General features: G+C 49.1%; 1 protein-coding gene across 3 annotated transcripts; it reads left to right on the forward strand.

The window, feature by feature from the left end:
• Nucleotides 1-1,996: 1,996 nt before the first annotated feature.
• Nucleotides 1,997-9,578, forward strand: ASL (argininosuccinate lyase). Of its 3 annotated transcripts, none has more exons than XM_072025917.1 (18): nt 1,997-2,092; nt 2,189-2,251; nt 3,535-3,729; nt 4,689-4,772; nt 5,096-5,152; nt 5,419-5,516; nt 5,804-5,881; nt 6,148-6,225; nt 6,358-6,410; nt 6,776-6,838; nt 7,045-7,159; nt 7,561-7,645; nt 7,808-7,867; nt 8,131-8,214; nt 8,508-8,588; nt 8,684-8,788; nt 8,958-9,064; nt 9,336-9,578. In XM_072025917.1, the coding sequence occupies exons 2-18, from the start codon at nt 2,240-2,242 to the stop codon at nt 9,484-9,486; spliced, it is 1,506 nt and encodes a 501-aa protein (XP_071882018.1). In that variant the 5' UTR covers nt 1,997-2,092; nt 2,189-2,239; the 3' UTR covers nt 9,487-9,578.
• Nucleotides 9,579-14,050: the final 4,472 nt, after the last annotated feature.

The raw sequence follows: 14,050 nt of genomic DNA on the forward strand, positions 1-14,050 counted from the left end.
GCACGGCTAGTTCACTCTTTTCCCCTAAAAAAATTCAACTGCCTCAGCCCAAAGCATCTTTTATTTCTTCAGTGTCCAGTTTTACATTAAGGAATTCTGACTGTATTTAGAGTTTCACTTCCATTTTTATTATAAAAATATTACCCTGTATTCCATATTGCTTTGAAATAGAACGTTATTGAGCATTTAATCTAAAAACAGGAAAAGAGAGAATTAGTAACCTCCTAGATACAAACTGGGACAGGAGGTAAGCAGCGTACTACAAACAAACCGATTCCTGTGAAGTTTGCTAAACGCACAGTGAAACTGCTGACAGATCCCATGTGAAAGTACATGTCCTTGCCACATCCAGTATCAGACAGACCAAAAAATAGGACCAAATAGGATCACCTGATAACAAATACAGAAGGTTTCTCGGTCACAAAACTAGATTCATGGTCAAGACACAGATGATGAAAACAGCAGAAATTCAACCAGGTTGTTCCCAGTGATTAAAACCCAGCTGCACATGGGTTGCAGATTATTGTCCCACAACATCCATCAGAATAATTTATTTCAATGGGTCCAAGGCCAAAACCCATGATACATCACCACAAATACTTCACATGAAGTCACTGCATTACTGATCTTTCACCAGCGCACTTGGGATCACTCCTTTTTCCCTTTTTCTCTTTGGGAAAGTCCTGTTTGATATCTTCAGGAAGAAAAACACAGTCCTTACACAGGCTGTGTCTTAACCTGGAGTCCATACCTCAAACTCCATGAGACAGAGATGCTCTCTGTATGGGATTCACTTGGGTTGTAAATTCAGTGCTCACTATTTTCCCAAAATATCAGCGATCTCCTGTCAAAGGACAAGGACACTCTTAAAGGGTGAAGGAGACAAGAAAAGTGTTAAAAATATGGGATTTCAAAGCAATGAGGAATGTGATGACAAAACAGTTAAGCAGTTTCCTAGTGTGGATGTCATAGTGTGAATAGCAAAAGATGACAAGTTGCGGAACTAAGAATGGCAGAAAAAGGACAAGTGGGTCAGTTAAATGAAAGGAAAAGATGGGGACAAGAAAAACAGAGCTCTGACAAAGGCCTGGATCATGCAGATGGAAGCATGCTTCACTGTGGTAGCGCACACTGTATGGCAAAACAGCAAGTGCTCGTTCTGTGGCGTGGCTGCCAAAAACTGCTCTGAGTTAATGAGAAACTGATGCTGAGGAGCAGCTTTGTGAGCCGCTGTTCCCAAAGCTCACCTGTATTTTAAACCAGTTATTTACATTCATGATATTTAGAGTTTGAGGGATTTGGGGCTATTTGTCAGGGCTGCAGACCCAGACTGGCACTTGAGCCTGCACAACCTCACACTCTGCAGCCCCAGTCTCACACGAGCTTCTTCCCAAGACTGACCCCATGCAATGACCCCATGCAATTAGTGAGAGCAGAAATCCCCAAAGCGTCAGTGTCCTTTTAAGTGAGGTAAAAAGGTTCCTCTGCACAGAAACTGGAAAGGGCAGCCAGTTCCCATCTATTTGCTAGGTTAATGGTTGGACTTGATGATCTTAGAGGTCTTTTCCAACCTAAATGATTCTGCTTTATTCTTGCTTGTTTGCTGGGGTGGCAACGTGGATGGAGCACTGATGATCCACCCATCATACCCAGTACATTAATTCTGATGTAGAGGAGGACAGAGTGAAATAACTCCTTCAATACAAGGATATTCCTAGGAGTGGAGCTGACCTGTCAGTGAAAACACACAGAGAACACTCGCACACCACAGGCGTGCTGCCTAAAGCTCCACCAGAAACTTTACAGACAAGCAACATGAACGAGGGCATCTCTCCCAACGCTCCTCCTCGCAGCCTGAGAGGATGCCTCTCTCCTGATTCTTTCATCATGTGCTGGATCGGCAGGGTTTGGGGGCAGGAGAGGGGTGGGAAGGGTGAGGGGCTGCGGGGGGGCCATGGTGGGGCTGGCCATGGGGCCACCCCGCCCCAACAGGGCGGGACGAGCCACCAGCCCGGCTCCGAGGCACGTAAAAGCGGGGCAGCAGGGACTGGGAGCACACGGAGCTACCGGCCAGGGCTCCACTGCAGACACGGTGAGCAGGGCCGGGTGGGCAGCAGGGGTCCTGGGGTCCTGTCCCACTGCTGGGCTGGGACAGAGCAGAACTGAGCCTCGCCTCGCTGTTCCACAGGTTGTACCAGGTGCCGGGATCGCCGCACACCCGAGCAAAACGTCGTCTGAGATGGCATCCGAGGTGAGGGTGAGCTTTGCTTTAACTGTGGGATGCTCTCGGGGTGCTCTAGGGATGCTCTAGAAAACGCAAGCTCCGCTGACTGGTAACCCCGGCAGTGTTTCCTACTATGTCCATCAGGGTGTTTTTGGGTGCTCCTCTCTGCCCGCTTTATTTTGCCGGGTTTTAAGCAGAAAACGGGACAGCAAGCGTGTTTGCTGCAGTATTTCTGAAGACTCACCTCTGATTGTGGTGAAAACCCACAGTAGGGAGGATTTATCTTGATGCCTCTTCCTGTCCAAGTGCTGTGCTCCCAGCACTGGCCTTTATTAGCAGCCCAACCCCGGTGCCGTTTACCCTAGGGGACTGGATTCCCAGCGAGGGGCTGCAAAACTTTGCTTTTGCAATTCGGATTTCTCATGCTGATAAACCTGTTTTAAAGAAATAATGAAAAAAAAAATAACAACCTCCCAACACCTCATGACTCCAGGCTCACCCCTGAGGCTCTCTCCCCTGCTCTCCTCTGGGGTCCACCAGCTTGGCAGGGACCTGGGGCAGGGGTTCCCCGAGTCCCTCCGCCGCTGTCCATGGTAGTGGGGTCCTGCCGCCCAGTGCTGCGGCTTGCTGAGCTCCTGGGGGTGCTTTGGGGGCTTTGGGACTGCTGCTTTTTTTTTCTCCCTTCTTAAAATTTGTGAGACTGAACAGTCTGCACCCTTAACGGATCTGATGCTAAGTTTAAGCCAAAAGGGATGTGGCTACTTCTGGCCCACAGCTCTTTGTCAAACCCAATATTTACTTACAGTCTCCCCAAAAGAAAGGTTTCCTTCTTTTTTTTTTTTTTTTTTTTTAATTCCAAGTAACAGTAGACGCTAGCATTCACTAAACCCTGACTCCCTTACTTTTCTCTTCAATAGACTATGAGAGGGATAGTGACCTTCAGCTGCCTTACAGGACAGATCTGTGCTGCTCTTGTGCCATATGTCCTGATATTTGTTTTCAAGGACAGTACACTTTCCTTCCAGAGTCCCACAGAGACATAGGGTAGAGTATCTTGGGGGACTCCTGACCTGACAGCTCAAGGGCTAAATATTAGTAACAGAGACTTGCACTCCACCTCTTCAATTAATTTCTAAAGCTTCTAAAGTCCAGGGACCTTTCTGGTTAGTGCTACTGCACTGAAAAAAATTAAGATGCCTGGGCAAGCCCTCAGTTTTACTTAGATAAGGAGTGGGCTGAGCATTAAATGATTCTTAGGAGAATGTATCAGTAAGCCATTTGAACATGCCTTTTAACTTCATTACTCTCAGGGGGATAAACTTATGGGAGGAAGGTTTGTCGGAAGCACGGATCCCATCATGCAGATGCTCAGCACTTCCATATCCACTGAACAGAGGCTGTCTGAGGTTGATATCCAGGCAAGCATTGCTTATGCCAAAGCCCTGGAGAAGGCTGGGATCCTAACTAAGACTGAACTGGAGAAGATCCTGAGTGGCCTGGAAAAGGTATTTATTTCCTTCATAAACTGTCACTTGTGCTCAGGCCTACATACAATCCCCACAACAGTACTACAACAAATAGCTCCTTATCAGACAGCACCTCCCTCAGCTGCTGCTCTAAAACCATCTTTCTGTACCCTCATGTGCTATTCCTTAGCACCAGGCATGTGCAGAAGTGCCTTCCTGAAAGGGAATGCTGCCCTAAATCAGGAAAAACTGTAGAGGCCCATGTGTATTGTCCTCTTGGTACTCTGAGGGACACTCTGGGCAGGGGATGGACGCTCAGATTGCATCTAGCTAAAGGCACCAAAGCCAGGCAGCAGGAGGTGAACCAGCTGAAAACTCAGGAAGGAGAGCCTGCAGCCCCGATGAGCCCACTGTGGGTGCTCATTACGGAAGCCTGGTGCCTCAGTGAGATGTGCTCAGCGTGACCTGGGCCCCATCCTCTTCAAACTGAGCATTCCCGAGGAATTGTTTCAGTGTGAATTAGGAATATTCTTTTTCCGCTGGCGCTTGGGATCCTTTTGTGTCTGGCTGCCTGAGTTAGTAGAAGGCAATGCATAGCATTGTATAGGGGTGAAGAGGAGTCAGCAGCTAAGCACTTTTTTTTTGAAATATCCATTGTTGTTGCTCACCCGCCATGGACAATGGGGAGTCTATACAATGTTTGTATAGGAAAATCTTTGTGGACAATGCTACAGCAACGACTGACATTTCAGCTCGCTTTCTCATTGCAACGCTTAAGTCCTCCTATGGACAGAACATTGCAGAATCAGCAAGGGTAAAAAGATGAATCCCACCAAGTGCAATACAGAATATGGGGACAGAGTAAGCAGCCAGCTTTGGCCTAAAAAAATGGCAGTGTTGGAGCTTTTCAGACCAAAAAGTTGGTATTTGCTGGGGACACCTACAGCCTCCGAAAGCACGGAAGAGTAGGGGCTGACTTGTGTTTCTGCTGTTTGTAGATCTCTGAGGAATTGTCTAAGGGAGTCATTGTAGTGACCCAAAGCGATGAGGATATCCAAACTGCCAATGAACGCAGACTGAAGGTTTGGTCCTCTAACTTCTTCTTCCTGTCCCTCTCTAGCTAGACCTGCCTGGCAATAAGTACACATGTCTCTGACCCACTGTTTTATTCCTCACCATCTCTCGTATTGAATCTAAGTGCATGGTTAGGCATGTCCAAGACCACTTCTGTGGAAGAGACTCTGTACAAGCTTAAACATACAAATTGCCCTTCCCCAGAAGAGATCCCATAGCTACTTACAGAATCCTAGAGCTGAGTCCTTTCCAGGCTGGGAGGAGGTCTGCACTTGGGGGTAGTCTGCTTAGAATACAGAGACACTGATGGAAGTCTTCCTATTGTCCTCAGGAGCTGATTGGTGATATTGCTGGAAAGCTGCACACTGGAAGAAGCAGGAACGAACAGGTATGTACAGAACTAGTTGTTTTTGCCCTTTTACTCCTCCCACTCCACACTTCATGAGAATCCTGACCAGAGCAGCCTTTAGCTCTCTTCCTTGAGAGGAAGATATGGTGACATTATCATGTCAGAATGACCAAGGACACATTTTATGAGAGGAAGTTGTGCCTTCCCATCACATAGAACAAGGGGGAAGTTATTTTACAGTGACAAAATAAGCTAATGATATAAGTCACATTCCCCTTCATCTGACCATGGCCAATCTTGTCCAGGTTGTGACTGACTTGAAGCTGTTCATGAAGAATTCCCTCTCTATCATCTCCACTCACCTGCTGCAGCTCATCAAGACCCTGGTGGAACGTGCTGCCATGTAAGTCCTTTCCCCAGTCAGCAGCCTCGGTCTTGCTGGAACAGGAGATTTTTAGGCTTGTTCTTTCACTGCAAGACCAACCGGGTGCAGTAGCAAGGTCTTCTGCAGGGGAAGATACAGCCAGGCAGTCTGGGATAATGCAGGGAAAGACAACAGCCCCTCTTTCTCCACAGTTCACTTCACAGAGACATTCTTCTTTGCCTAATGGATGCTGGGGATATAGCCTGATGTGCCCTGCCCTTACTCTGACAGGGGCTGCTCACCTCTTTCTCTCCTTTCACATGCAGAGAAATTGATGTTATCTTGCCTGGCTACACCCACCTGCAGAAGGCCCAGCCCATCAGATGGAGCCAGTTCTTGCTCAGGTAACCACCACCTTCCACACTCAGCTCTAGAGAGCCTGCTCAGCTCAGCTCAGCTGCAGCCCAGCAGCCCACCATCCTCTGGCAGTGCAGAGCTAGTCCTGCCTCACCTAACCCTGAAACCTACCACAAGATGTCCCCATGTTCAGTCTAACTGTGCTCTGGAGGCCAACTCTCAGCATGCCCCTACCATCTAGCCACAATTCCTTCTCGGCTCATGGGACAGTTTCTGACTTCAGATGCTTTCTCTCTCTCATGTCCCTTCACAGCCATGCTGTTGCCCTGACCCGTGACTCTGAGCGCCTGGGAGAGGTGAAGAAGAGGATCAACGTCCTGCCCCTGGGAAGGTAACAGCCAACTTTCTGGAATCCCTGGGCATCACTTGGCTCTCTGACATCTTGAGAGTTCTGTTCTCTGTGCATCTTTAGTTGGAGTTGACAGGATGTTCTAAGTGACTCCTGTTTCTCTCTCCCTGGCAGCGGTGCTCTGGCTGGCAACCCCCTGGACATTGACAGAGAGATGCTGCGTAGCGGTAATGTCTGCCTAGAATGGGGTGGCATGGCTCTATTTGATGTGTCTGGGGCGGGGGAAGCAATGACAGGTGGCCTCTCAAAGCTCTGTCATGTGCTGTAACATTGGACAAAGAGCAAATAATTCATACGGGCTTTTTTACTGCAAAGATCCAGACCATGTCTGTGAGGTGGGAGCAGGAACAACCAGCACTGCTGCATAACAGTCACCTAGGCCTAACAGTGAAGGCCCTGTGCAGCATAAAAGTTCAGCATGGTTATGTTCCTGGGGCTACTCAAGGGCTCACAGTCACCTGCAGGCTGGGGCAGCCTGCTGCCCTCAAGCTCCAGCCAACCCTGACTGCTCTGTCCACGTCTTTCTTTACAGAGCTGGAGTTTGCTTCCATCAGCCTGAACAGCATGGATGCCATTAGTGAGAGAGACTTTGTGGGTAAGCACAACTCCATCGCTTCTTCCCTCCACCATGTTAGAAGCAGGCTCTAGAGGCCTTCCCAGTTAACACCATTAACAAAGGAACTCAAATCCTTCACTGGGAAATAACTGTACAGAAACTCTTTGCACGGGCCTAAGCTCCAGTCAGGGTTGTCGAGCAAACCAATGCCCTGCTCACCTCCTGACCTCCTGCCTCTTCTGCAGTGGAATTCCTCTCTGTTGCCACCCTGCTGCTGATCCACCTTAGCAAGATGGCTGAAGATCTCATCATCTACAGCACCAGCGAGTTTGGCTTCCTGACCCTTTCTGATGCCTTCAGGTAGGTGCTGGGCCCTGGGCAGCCAGCCCTTCCCTCAGCCTCTCCTCCTCCCTTCTCCCCACCTGAGAGACTGAGACAGAGAGATAATGCTTGCAGCCTTGCTGCACAAGGCTGACACACAAATCAACTCCCCAGAGCACAAAAAGCCTGGCAGAAAGGCAGGCTAAGAGAGAACATTCCTCATTAGGGATCACTGACTTCCAACTCCCATAACATCCTCACAGACTTCCTATCTCTCAGAATGGCACAGCCACAGCCCTGCCTTCAAAGGGCCACAGAAACACTCTTGCTTGTTGATGCCACCTCTGGAGGGCCTGCCAAGTAGCCTCTGATTTCTCACCTCTCTGAGAGGCAGCACTGGGCTCCAGACAACTATTACATGGCAAACATTTTTCTTTCAGCACTGGCAGCAGCCTGATGCCTCAGAAGAAGAACCCTGATAGCCTGGAACTGATCCGCAGCAAGGCTGGACGTGTGTTTGGACGGGTGAGTGTGCTTAAGGAAGAAGAAGGATAGGGAAACTTCCCTCTTCATGCCTCTGTGTAAAAAACAAAAAAAAGATTTGTGCCCAGTGTGGGCACTGACCTTCTGCTGAGGCATTGTGTTCTTCTTCCAGTAGCTAACTGCCTTGCCTGTTTCTCTCCACAGCTGGCTTCAATTCTCATGGTTCTCAAAGGACTTCCAAGCACCTACAACAAGGACCTGCAGGTAAAACTGCTGTTAGGCTTCAGTCGGTTTCTCTGAACTGGCACAGCTGTCTTTAGCTTGGGAGCAGGCTCTTGCACTGCATTGCCCTGCATTTCCCTGCTTGTGTGCAGGATGATAAAAAACAGGGCTGAGGCACTGCATGCTGCAGCTCACACCGACCCCAGCAGGAGCCCCAGAGATGACATGCTGCCTCCTCTGCTGGCCAGGCTGCCCATGTGGTTGGGCTCCATCTAACAGTGATATGTATCCATGTTCTCACGCAGGAGGACAAGGAGGCTGTCATTGATGTTGTGGACACCCTGACTGCTGTGCTCCAGGTTGCCACTGGGGTGATCTCTACCCTCCAGGTAAGGCTTCAGCCTCTCACTATTGCACGTGGTTGGAGGGGGCACATTCTCGGCATAGCACAGCCACAGGAGCAATACACTGATGCTAAGATGAAGGCTCTTGCTCACTCATATTGCTCTTTATGCCCTCACCACAGCAGCAGCTCGGGTACACTTAGATCTGGGAGTTAGCTTGCAGAAAATATCGTTGGAGATCCTGGTCCTTTGGCAATGAAGTCCCCTCAGTGTGACCGCTAATGCCTCTCCAAGGAGGAGCAGATGATCATGTCTCCCTCTGACGCTTCTCTCTACAGATCAGCAAGGAGAACATGGAGAAGGCTCTGACCCCTGAGATGCTGACTACTGACCTGGCTCTCTACCTGGTTCGCAAAGGAGTAAGTGCAGTAGGGAAGCCTGGAGCTGTGACATCTTTAGATGCAGAATACTGCTCAGTGAGGGCCTGAGATGAGGCCTTCTGTTCTGTCCCCAGGTGATGATCAGTGTGGGTCAACAAACACGAAAGCTGGAAACCCTTTCTTTACATGTATCCCAAGTAGTGGAACTGCTGCCGGGTGGACTTGATAGTAATTTACAGGTGGAATTTTACGTCCTAATGCCTCCCCTCTTCACACCCCAGAAAACACGGATTCAGATTTCATTTCCCTAATTAAAAACAAGTCAGCACGAATGAGAACACATTCTTTCTTGCCTGAATCTGCAGCCCAGCTGCCTGGTCACTTGACTCTTTTTTGTTTTCATTGCAGATGCCATTCAGACAAGCCCACACTGCTTCGGGGAAGGCCGTCCACCTTGCCGAGACCAAAGGCATTGCCATCAATAATCTCACCCTGGAGGACCTGAAGAGCATCAGGTTTGTATCACTGTCACTTTGCCTTTTGAGGGGAGATATGGCAGATATCAGCCTGGCTTGTACAGGCTTTCTTCTGAAAAGAAACAGCTTAGCTCTCTGGTCTACCATGAGCTGCTCCTGTGGCACTACAAGAGCAGAGGCAGAGCAGCCAGAGGCTTTTCCCTTGCAATAAGGCTCAGCCTCCACTCCCTTATCTTCAGGCACTGAGCATGTAAAGCCAACAAGCAGCACCCATCACCCTGCACTGACACCTCTTTCTTTGCTTCTCCAGCCCCCTGTTCAGCAGCGATGTCTCCCAGGTCTTCAACTTTGTCAACAGCGTGGAGCAGTACACTGCCCTGGGCGGTACCGCCAAGAGCAGCGTGACTACCCAGATCGAGCAGCTGAGGGAGCTGATGAAGAAGCAGAAGGAACAAGCTTAAGAGTGTGGGGAGATTTCCCGTGGATGCAGCATTGTGCTTATCACACTAATGCAGAGTTAATAAACACTGTGGTGTATTGTAGTTCACTCAAACTCCTGTCTTGCGTTTTGCTTCTAAGGGGCAAGATTGAGCTGGGATTCCTCAGCACTTCTGAGGCTTGAGGTCACTGCTGTGAAAGAAATGGGGAGCTCTTCCCTGGCAGGGGAAGTCTTCTAAGGTGGGGAGATCTAGGGGGCTGGTACTTAGAGGGCAGCAGGAGGGTCTGTCTACATCAGGAGACCTGCAAATGCTTGGAGGAAGCACACACAGCACAAGGCTCCATCCAGTGGTGCCGTACTAGGTTACAGAGGGAGACTTGGGGGTGTTCAAAAAACAAGACACTTGGTACAGCACCTGCAACACGTGTCCCATCACCAGCTGCCACTGCCCTCCTCCTAGGATTATCTGCGCCAGCCTGCCCCCTCGCAGGGAAAAACCTCCTCAGAGCCTGGCACTGCAACATGCTTCATCTTAGAACATGCCCAGCAGGACAATTCACAGCTCTTCCATATCCACCACAAAACCACCTTTAGCTCTGGTTTACGGTGGAGCACAGGGGCTGCACCATCCCAGACCAAGCACTTTCCTTTCTGCAAGCCAAGCTAATCTAGCTGGGGGCAGAGTGCTTGAAAACGGGCAGGCATTGCTGGCTGACCCTTACAAATCATTTACCATCTTCTTGCCCGTCCTTACTGAAATGAAATCAGAACAAAGATCAAGAATAGCATTACTTTAGGAATGAAAATGCACCAGTCTTGTGTCACTCTTATGGGGAAAATATTTGGTTGAACAAGTATTTGTAACATTACTTCCCATTACTGTTCTGCAGTGATTTCTGTTTGGAATGACTGGTACTTGATTGAAAGGCAGAGAAATAGTTTCTACAGGGAAGGCGGGGCAAATTTCATTAAACACTAAACCAGCTTGAACCTGGAATTCACAGCACAATAGTGCTTGTTGTCATGGGCAATTTCTTTTTTTTTTTTGTCACAGCATTTTAAAGCTGGTGGTTTGCTCAGCACCCTGCCCTCCATGCTGATACAGCAACACGTTATTGACTCAGAGCACTGCAAGACTCTGCAGCACACGTAGGTAACAGGAGTAACACAAGCATTGCCTCACCGTGTGTTGGTTAAGGGCTCTAGCATAGACAGGACCATGCAAAGTGCCCTGAGCTAAATCTCCTGCCGTTAATGAGACAGGAGACAGGAGACACAACGTCCTTTCATCCTACCTTTGTGGCATTAGTGCTTTAAATATGGAGGAAAAGCAACAACAACAGAAATTTCCCTTTCTTCAGCACTTCCTTCCACCTCCAGTCTCCCTGTACTACGGCCCTACACCTGATCTATTCTCCTGGCATTTAGAGAACACCACATTTCAATCACTGCTCCATAAACTTCCTTTGTGTTTGCTCTGTTACTTCCTGCTCTATTTCTGTTTTGTCACTTTGTCACTTTGTCTCACTCTCTAGATAGGTTAGATGAGGTAAGAAATCATTTATGAAACTTACTGATCTGGGGAAGGTGCAAAAGAGGGAGAGGTGACACCAGTACCCAACACCAACGGAGTCAGAGGAAGGATTAGCTCCCCATTTCCAGCTCACAGCTCTTTTCTTCCCTCCCATAAACTTTCTCAATTTGTGCCAATAGTCTCCTTGACTGTATCTTCTTGCTATGGTTCTGTACCTTAAGACCCTCAGCGAAGCAGATTTCCTCTTGCTCCCACCAGCAAGTGTCTGGCGTTGCTCCTCATAGCTGGTGCTGTGTGACACAGGGCCCTGCCAAACTGAAAGCAAAACAGAGGTTTTAGCAGATTATCACATCTTGGTCTCCTACTTAAATGAGTAGCTCACAATCACTGGTACTTCCCACCCAACCACCCTTTTCTCAAAAATTATGGTGTAACTTAGACTGGGAGAGAACTGTGAAGGTCTCTGGAGCTGCAGACATTATAGGAGACTGTGACCCGGAGTATCTTCAGACTTTCACTATCACCCTACTATGACTCATTGTGATCTGGGTTTTTAAAACCCTGTCCCTTATCACAGAAGTTTTGTGATAGAACTTCTTCCACAGAAGGATCAGTGTCTTGGACGCTACTCGGGAGTAACTTGTACTTTAACTCCTGCTCCATCACAGATGACAGGAAGGCATTTACGCCAAGAATCCTGGCTTGTATAAGGAATAGGGTAGCCAGCAGGACCAGAGAGGTGATCGTCCCCCTGTACTCTGATTTGGTGAGGCCGCACCTTGAGTGCTGGGTTCAGCTTTGGGCCCCTCCCCACAAGAAGGGCATCGAGGCCCTGGGGCATGTCCAGAGAAGGGCTACGAGGCTGGGGAAGGGCCTGGAACACAAGTCCTGTGAGGAGCAGCTGAGGGAACTGGGGGGGTTTGGTCTGGAGAAGAGGAGGCTCAGGGCAGACCTCACTGCTCTCTGCAACTGCCTGAGAGGAAGGTGTGGGGAGCCGGGGTCAGCCTCTCCTCACAGGTAACCAGTGATAGGAGTAGAGGGAATGGCCTCAAGTTGTGCCAGGGAAGGTTCAAGTTGGAAATGAAGAGACATTTCTGTCAGGAAGAGCAGTCAGGCGCTGGGACGGGTTGCCCAGGGAGGTGGTGGAGTCACCGTCCCTGGGGGTGTTCAAGGAGAGGTTGGACGTGGTGCTTGGGGACAGGGTTCAGTGGGTGACAGTGGTAGTAAGGGGATGGTTGGACCAGGTGATCTTGGAGGGCTTTTCCAACCTTCCTGATTCTATTCTATGATTCTATTCTATTCTATGAATTCATACACTGTCCTTTTAGATGTACAATCTGACATGTCAGCTGCTCATGCACTACTGAAAGTCTCAGCAGATGGCTACGTAACTCTGATCTGGCACCCAAGCTGATAAAAAACCTACACAGGGGCACTTGAAACATTACACTAAGTAGTGTAATGCCCCTTCACTGGGTTCACCACAAGGAAAAGATCTCTAACCTACTTTCACACTCTGAAAAAGTCCCACTGAATATTTTCTCTCCTAAACACGCTGTTATCCCTGGTCGTTCTGCCCCCTAGCTTTCAATGGAAGAAACAACTGCTCTGCGGTCACGAAAGAGTAGCGAGAACAGATGCATTTGTGTGACTGCAACGTCCCCTGCAGGCACCATGGGTGAATTTGAGACAGCAACACCCGAATGTGTCCATCCAGACCCCTCTTCACCAGCAGCAACACAAAGTAATGTCATAGGGATTCTTCAGCTGTTTCTATACCTCCTGTTACAGAGGGATGCAAGTGGAAAAAATTACAAAGAGGCCTGGAAGTAGTAGAACAGAAACCAGAGCTTTTACTGTTATATTTAACTGTTTAAATACAGGTAATATTTAAAAATCAGAGCTGTCACATATCACACATACATAGGGTGCTTAATGGCATAAAAACTCATCTAGCAAAGTAGATACTGGGGAACTCTGGAAGTGCCACACGGTGCCACATCTTCTCTTCTCTAGCCCTGTGGTTCAAAAATGAGGTGTCTCGGGGAGAGGTGCCTGGACTGGCTGGGTGTACACTAAGCCCTCCTGACTGCAGTGCCTTGGGCATCTTCCTCCTACCCTTTATCCCTTTGGGCAACTCCTGTACCGTGTCTTTAGACAGGAGGAGGTACAATCTGTGCGTGTTGTGCATGTTCCACATAGCCAACCTTGAGCCCATATCATGGACACCAAGAGGTAAAGCCTTTCCCTGTATCAGATCCATTCTGGATCTAAGTGTAGTGCTTACTGTTTTGCCAGCTTCCCAGCAGCCTCCTGACAAAGCCTGCCATAAGGGCAAAGACACTTATAAAAGATCAACAAGATGCGAGAAGCACTGAACAGGAGGGACTTCAGAAGAGGAAGGAAGGAACCTGGCAAAAAAATGGTTCAAAGAAGTTTTCCCTGTGTAGGCAGCACGATGCTGTGTGTGTCTGCAGGTCCGCTAGTCCTAAAGGGAATGGGGTCATCTCCCTAGAAAAACATGACCATGAGGGGAAGTGTTGGAGAAGCAGTGAATTAAGAGCTGGGTACGAATCCAGACGGAGAGTTTGAGCCTTGTTCTGGACTGATGCTGAAGGCAGCACTCTGGACACCCAGCTGCTAAAGATGCAGCCAAGCCTGGTGCTAAGCCAAGGCACCCTGCTGTTCCCTCTGCCACAGAAACCAGCACACCCTAATCCTGCAATCCCACTGCGCCCCAAACTTGCTCTTTATCTTGGCAAGGGGATGAGTGGTACTACTGAGAAAAGAGCATAGAAAAGACGTCTGGATTAGGTCCCTTCCTACCTGAATTATCCTACGGTCCTGTGACAACAGGGCTGCCTAAAGGGAAAAACAACCCCACAAGGGACCAGGGGATGCGCTTCTTGCGCTCCCCCAAACACCTCTGAGCGCACAGACAAGCAAAAAATTGCCGTGGCAGCAGGCTGGGAAAGGCAAAGCAGAAACACCCCGGTGCTGCCGGGTGGTTCGAGGGGAGGGGGCGGCGGGTGGGGGGCTGGCCATGGGGCCA

This window comes from Anas platyrhynchos, chromosome 20 (assembly GCF_047663525.1).
Source record: "Anas platyrhynchos isolate ZD024472 breed Pekin duck chromosome 20, IASCAAS_PekinDuck_T2T, whole genome shotgun sequence".
NCBI classification, from domain to species: Eukaryota; Metazoa; Chordata; class Aves; order Anseriformes; family Anatidae; genus Anas; species Anas platyrhynchos.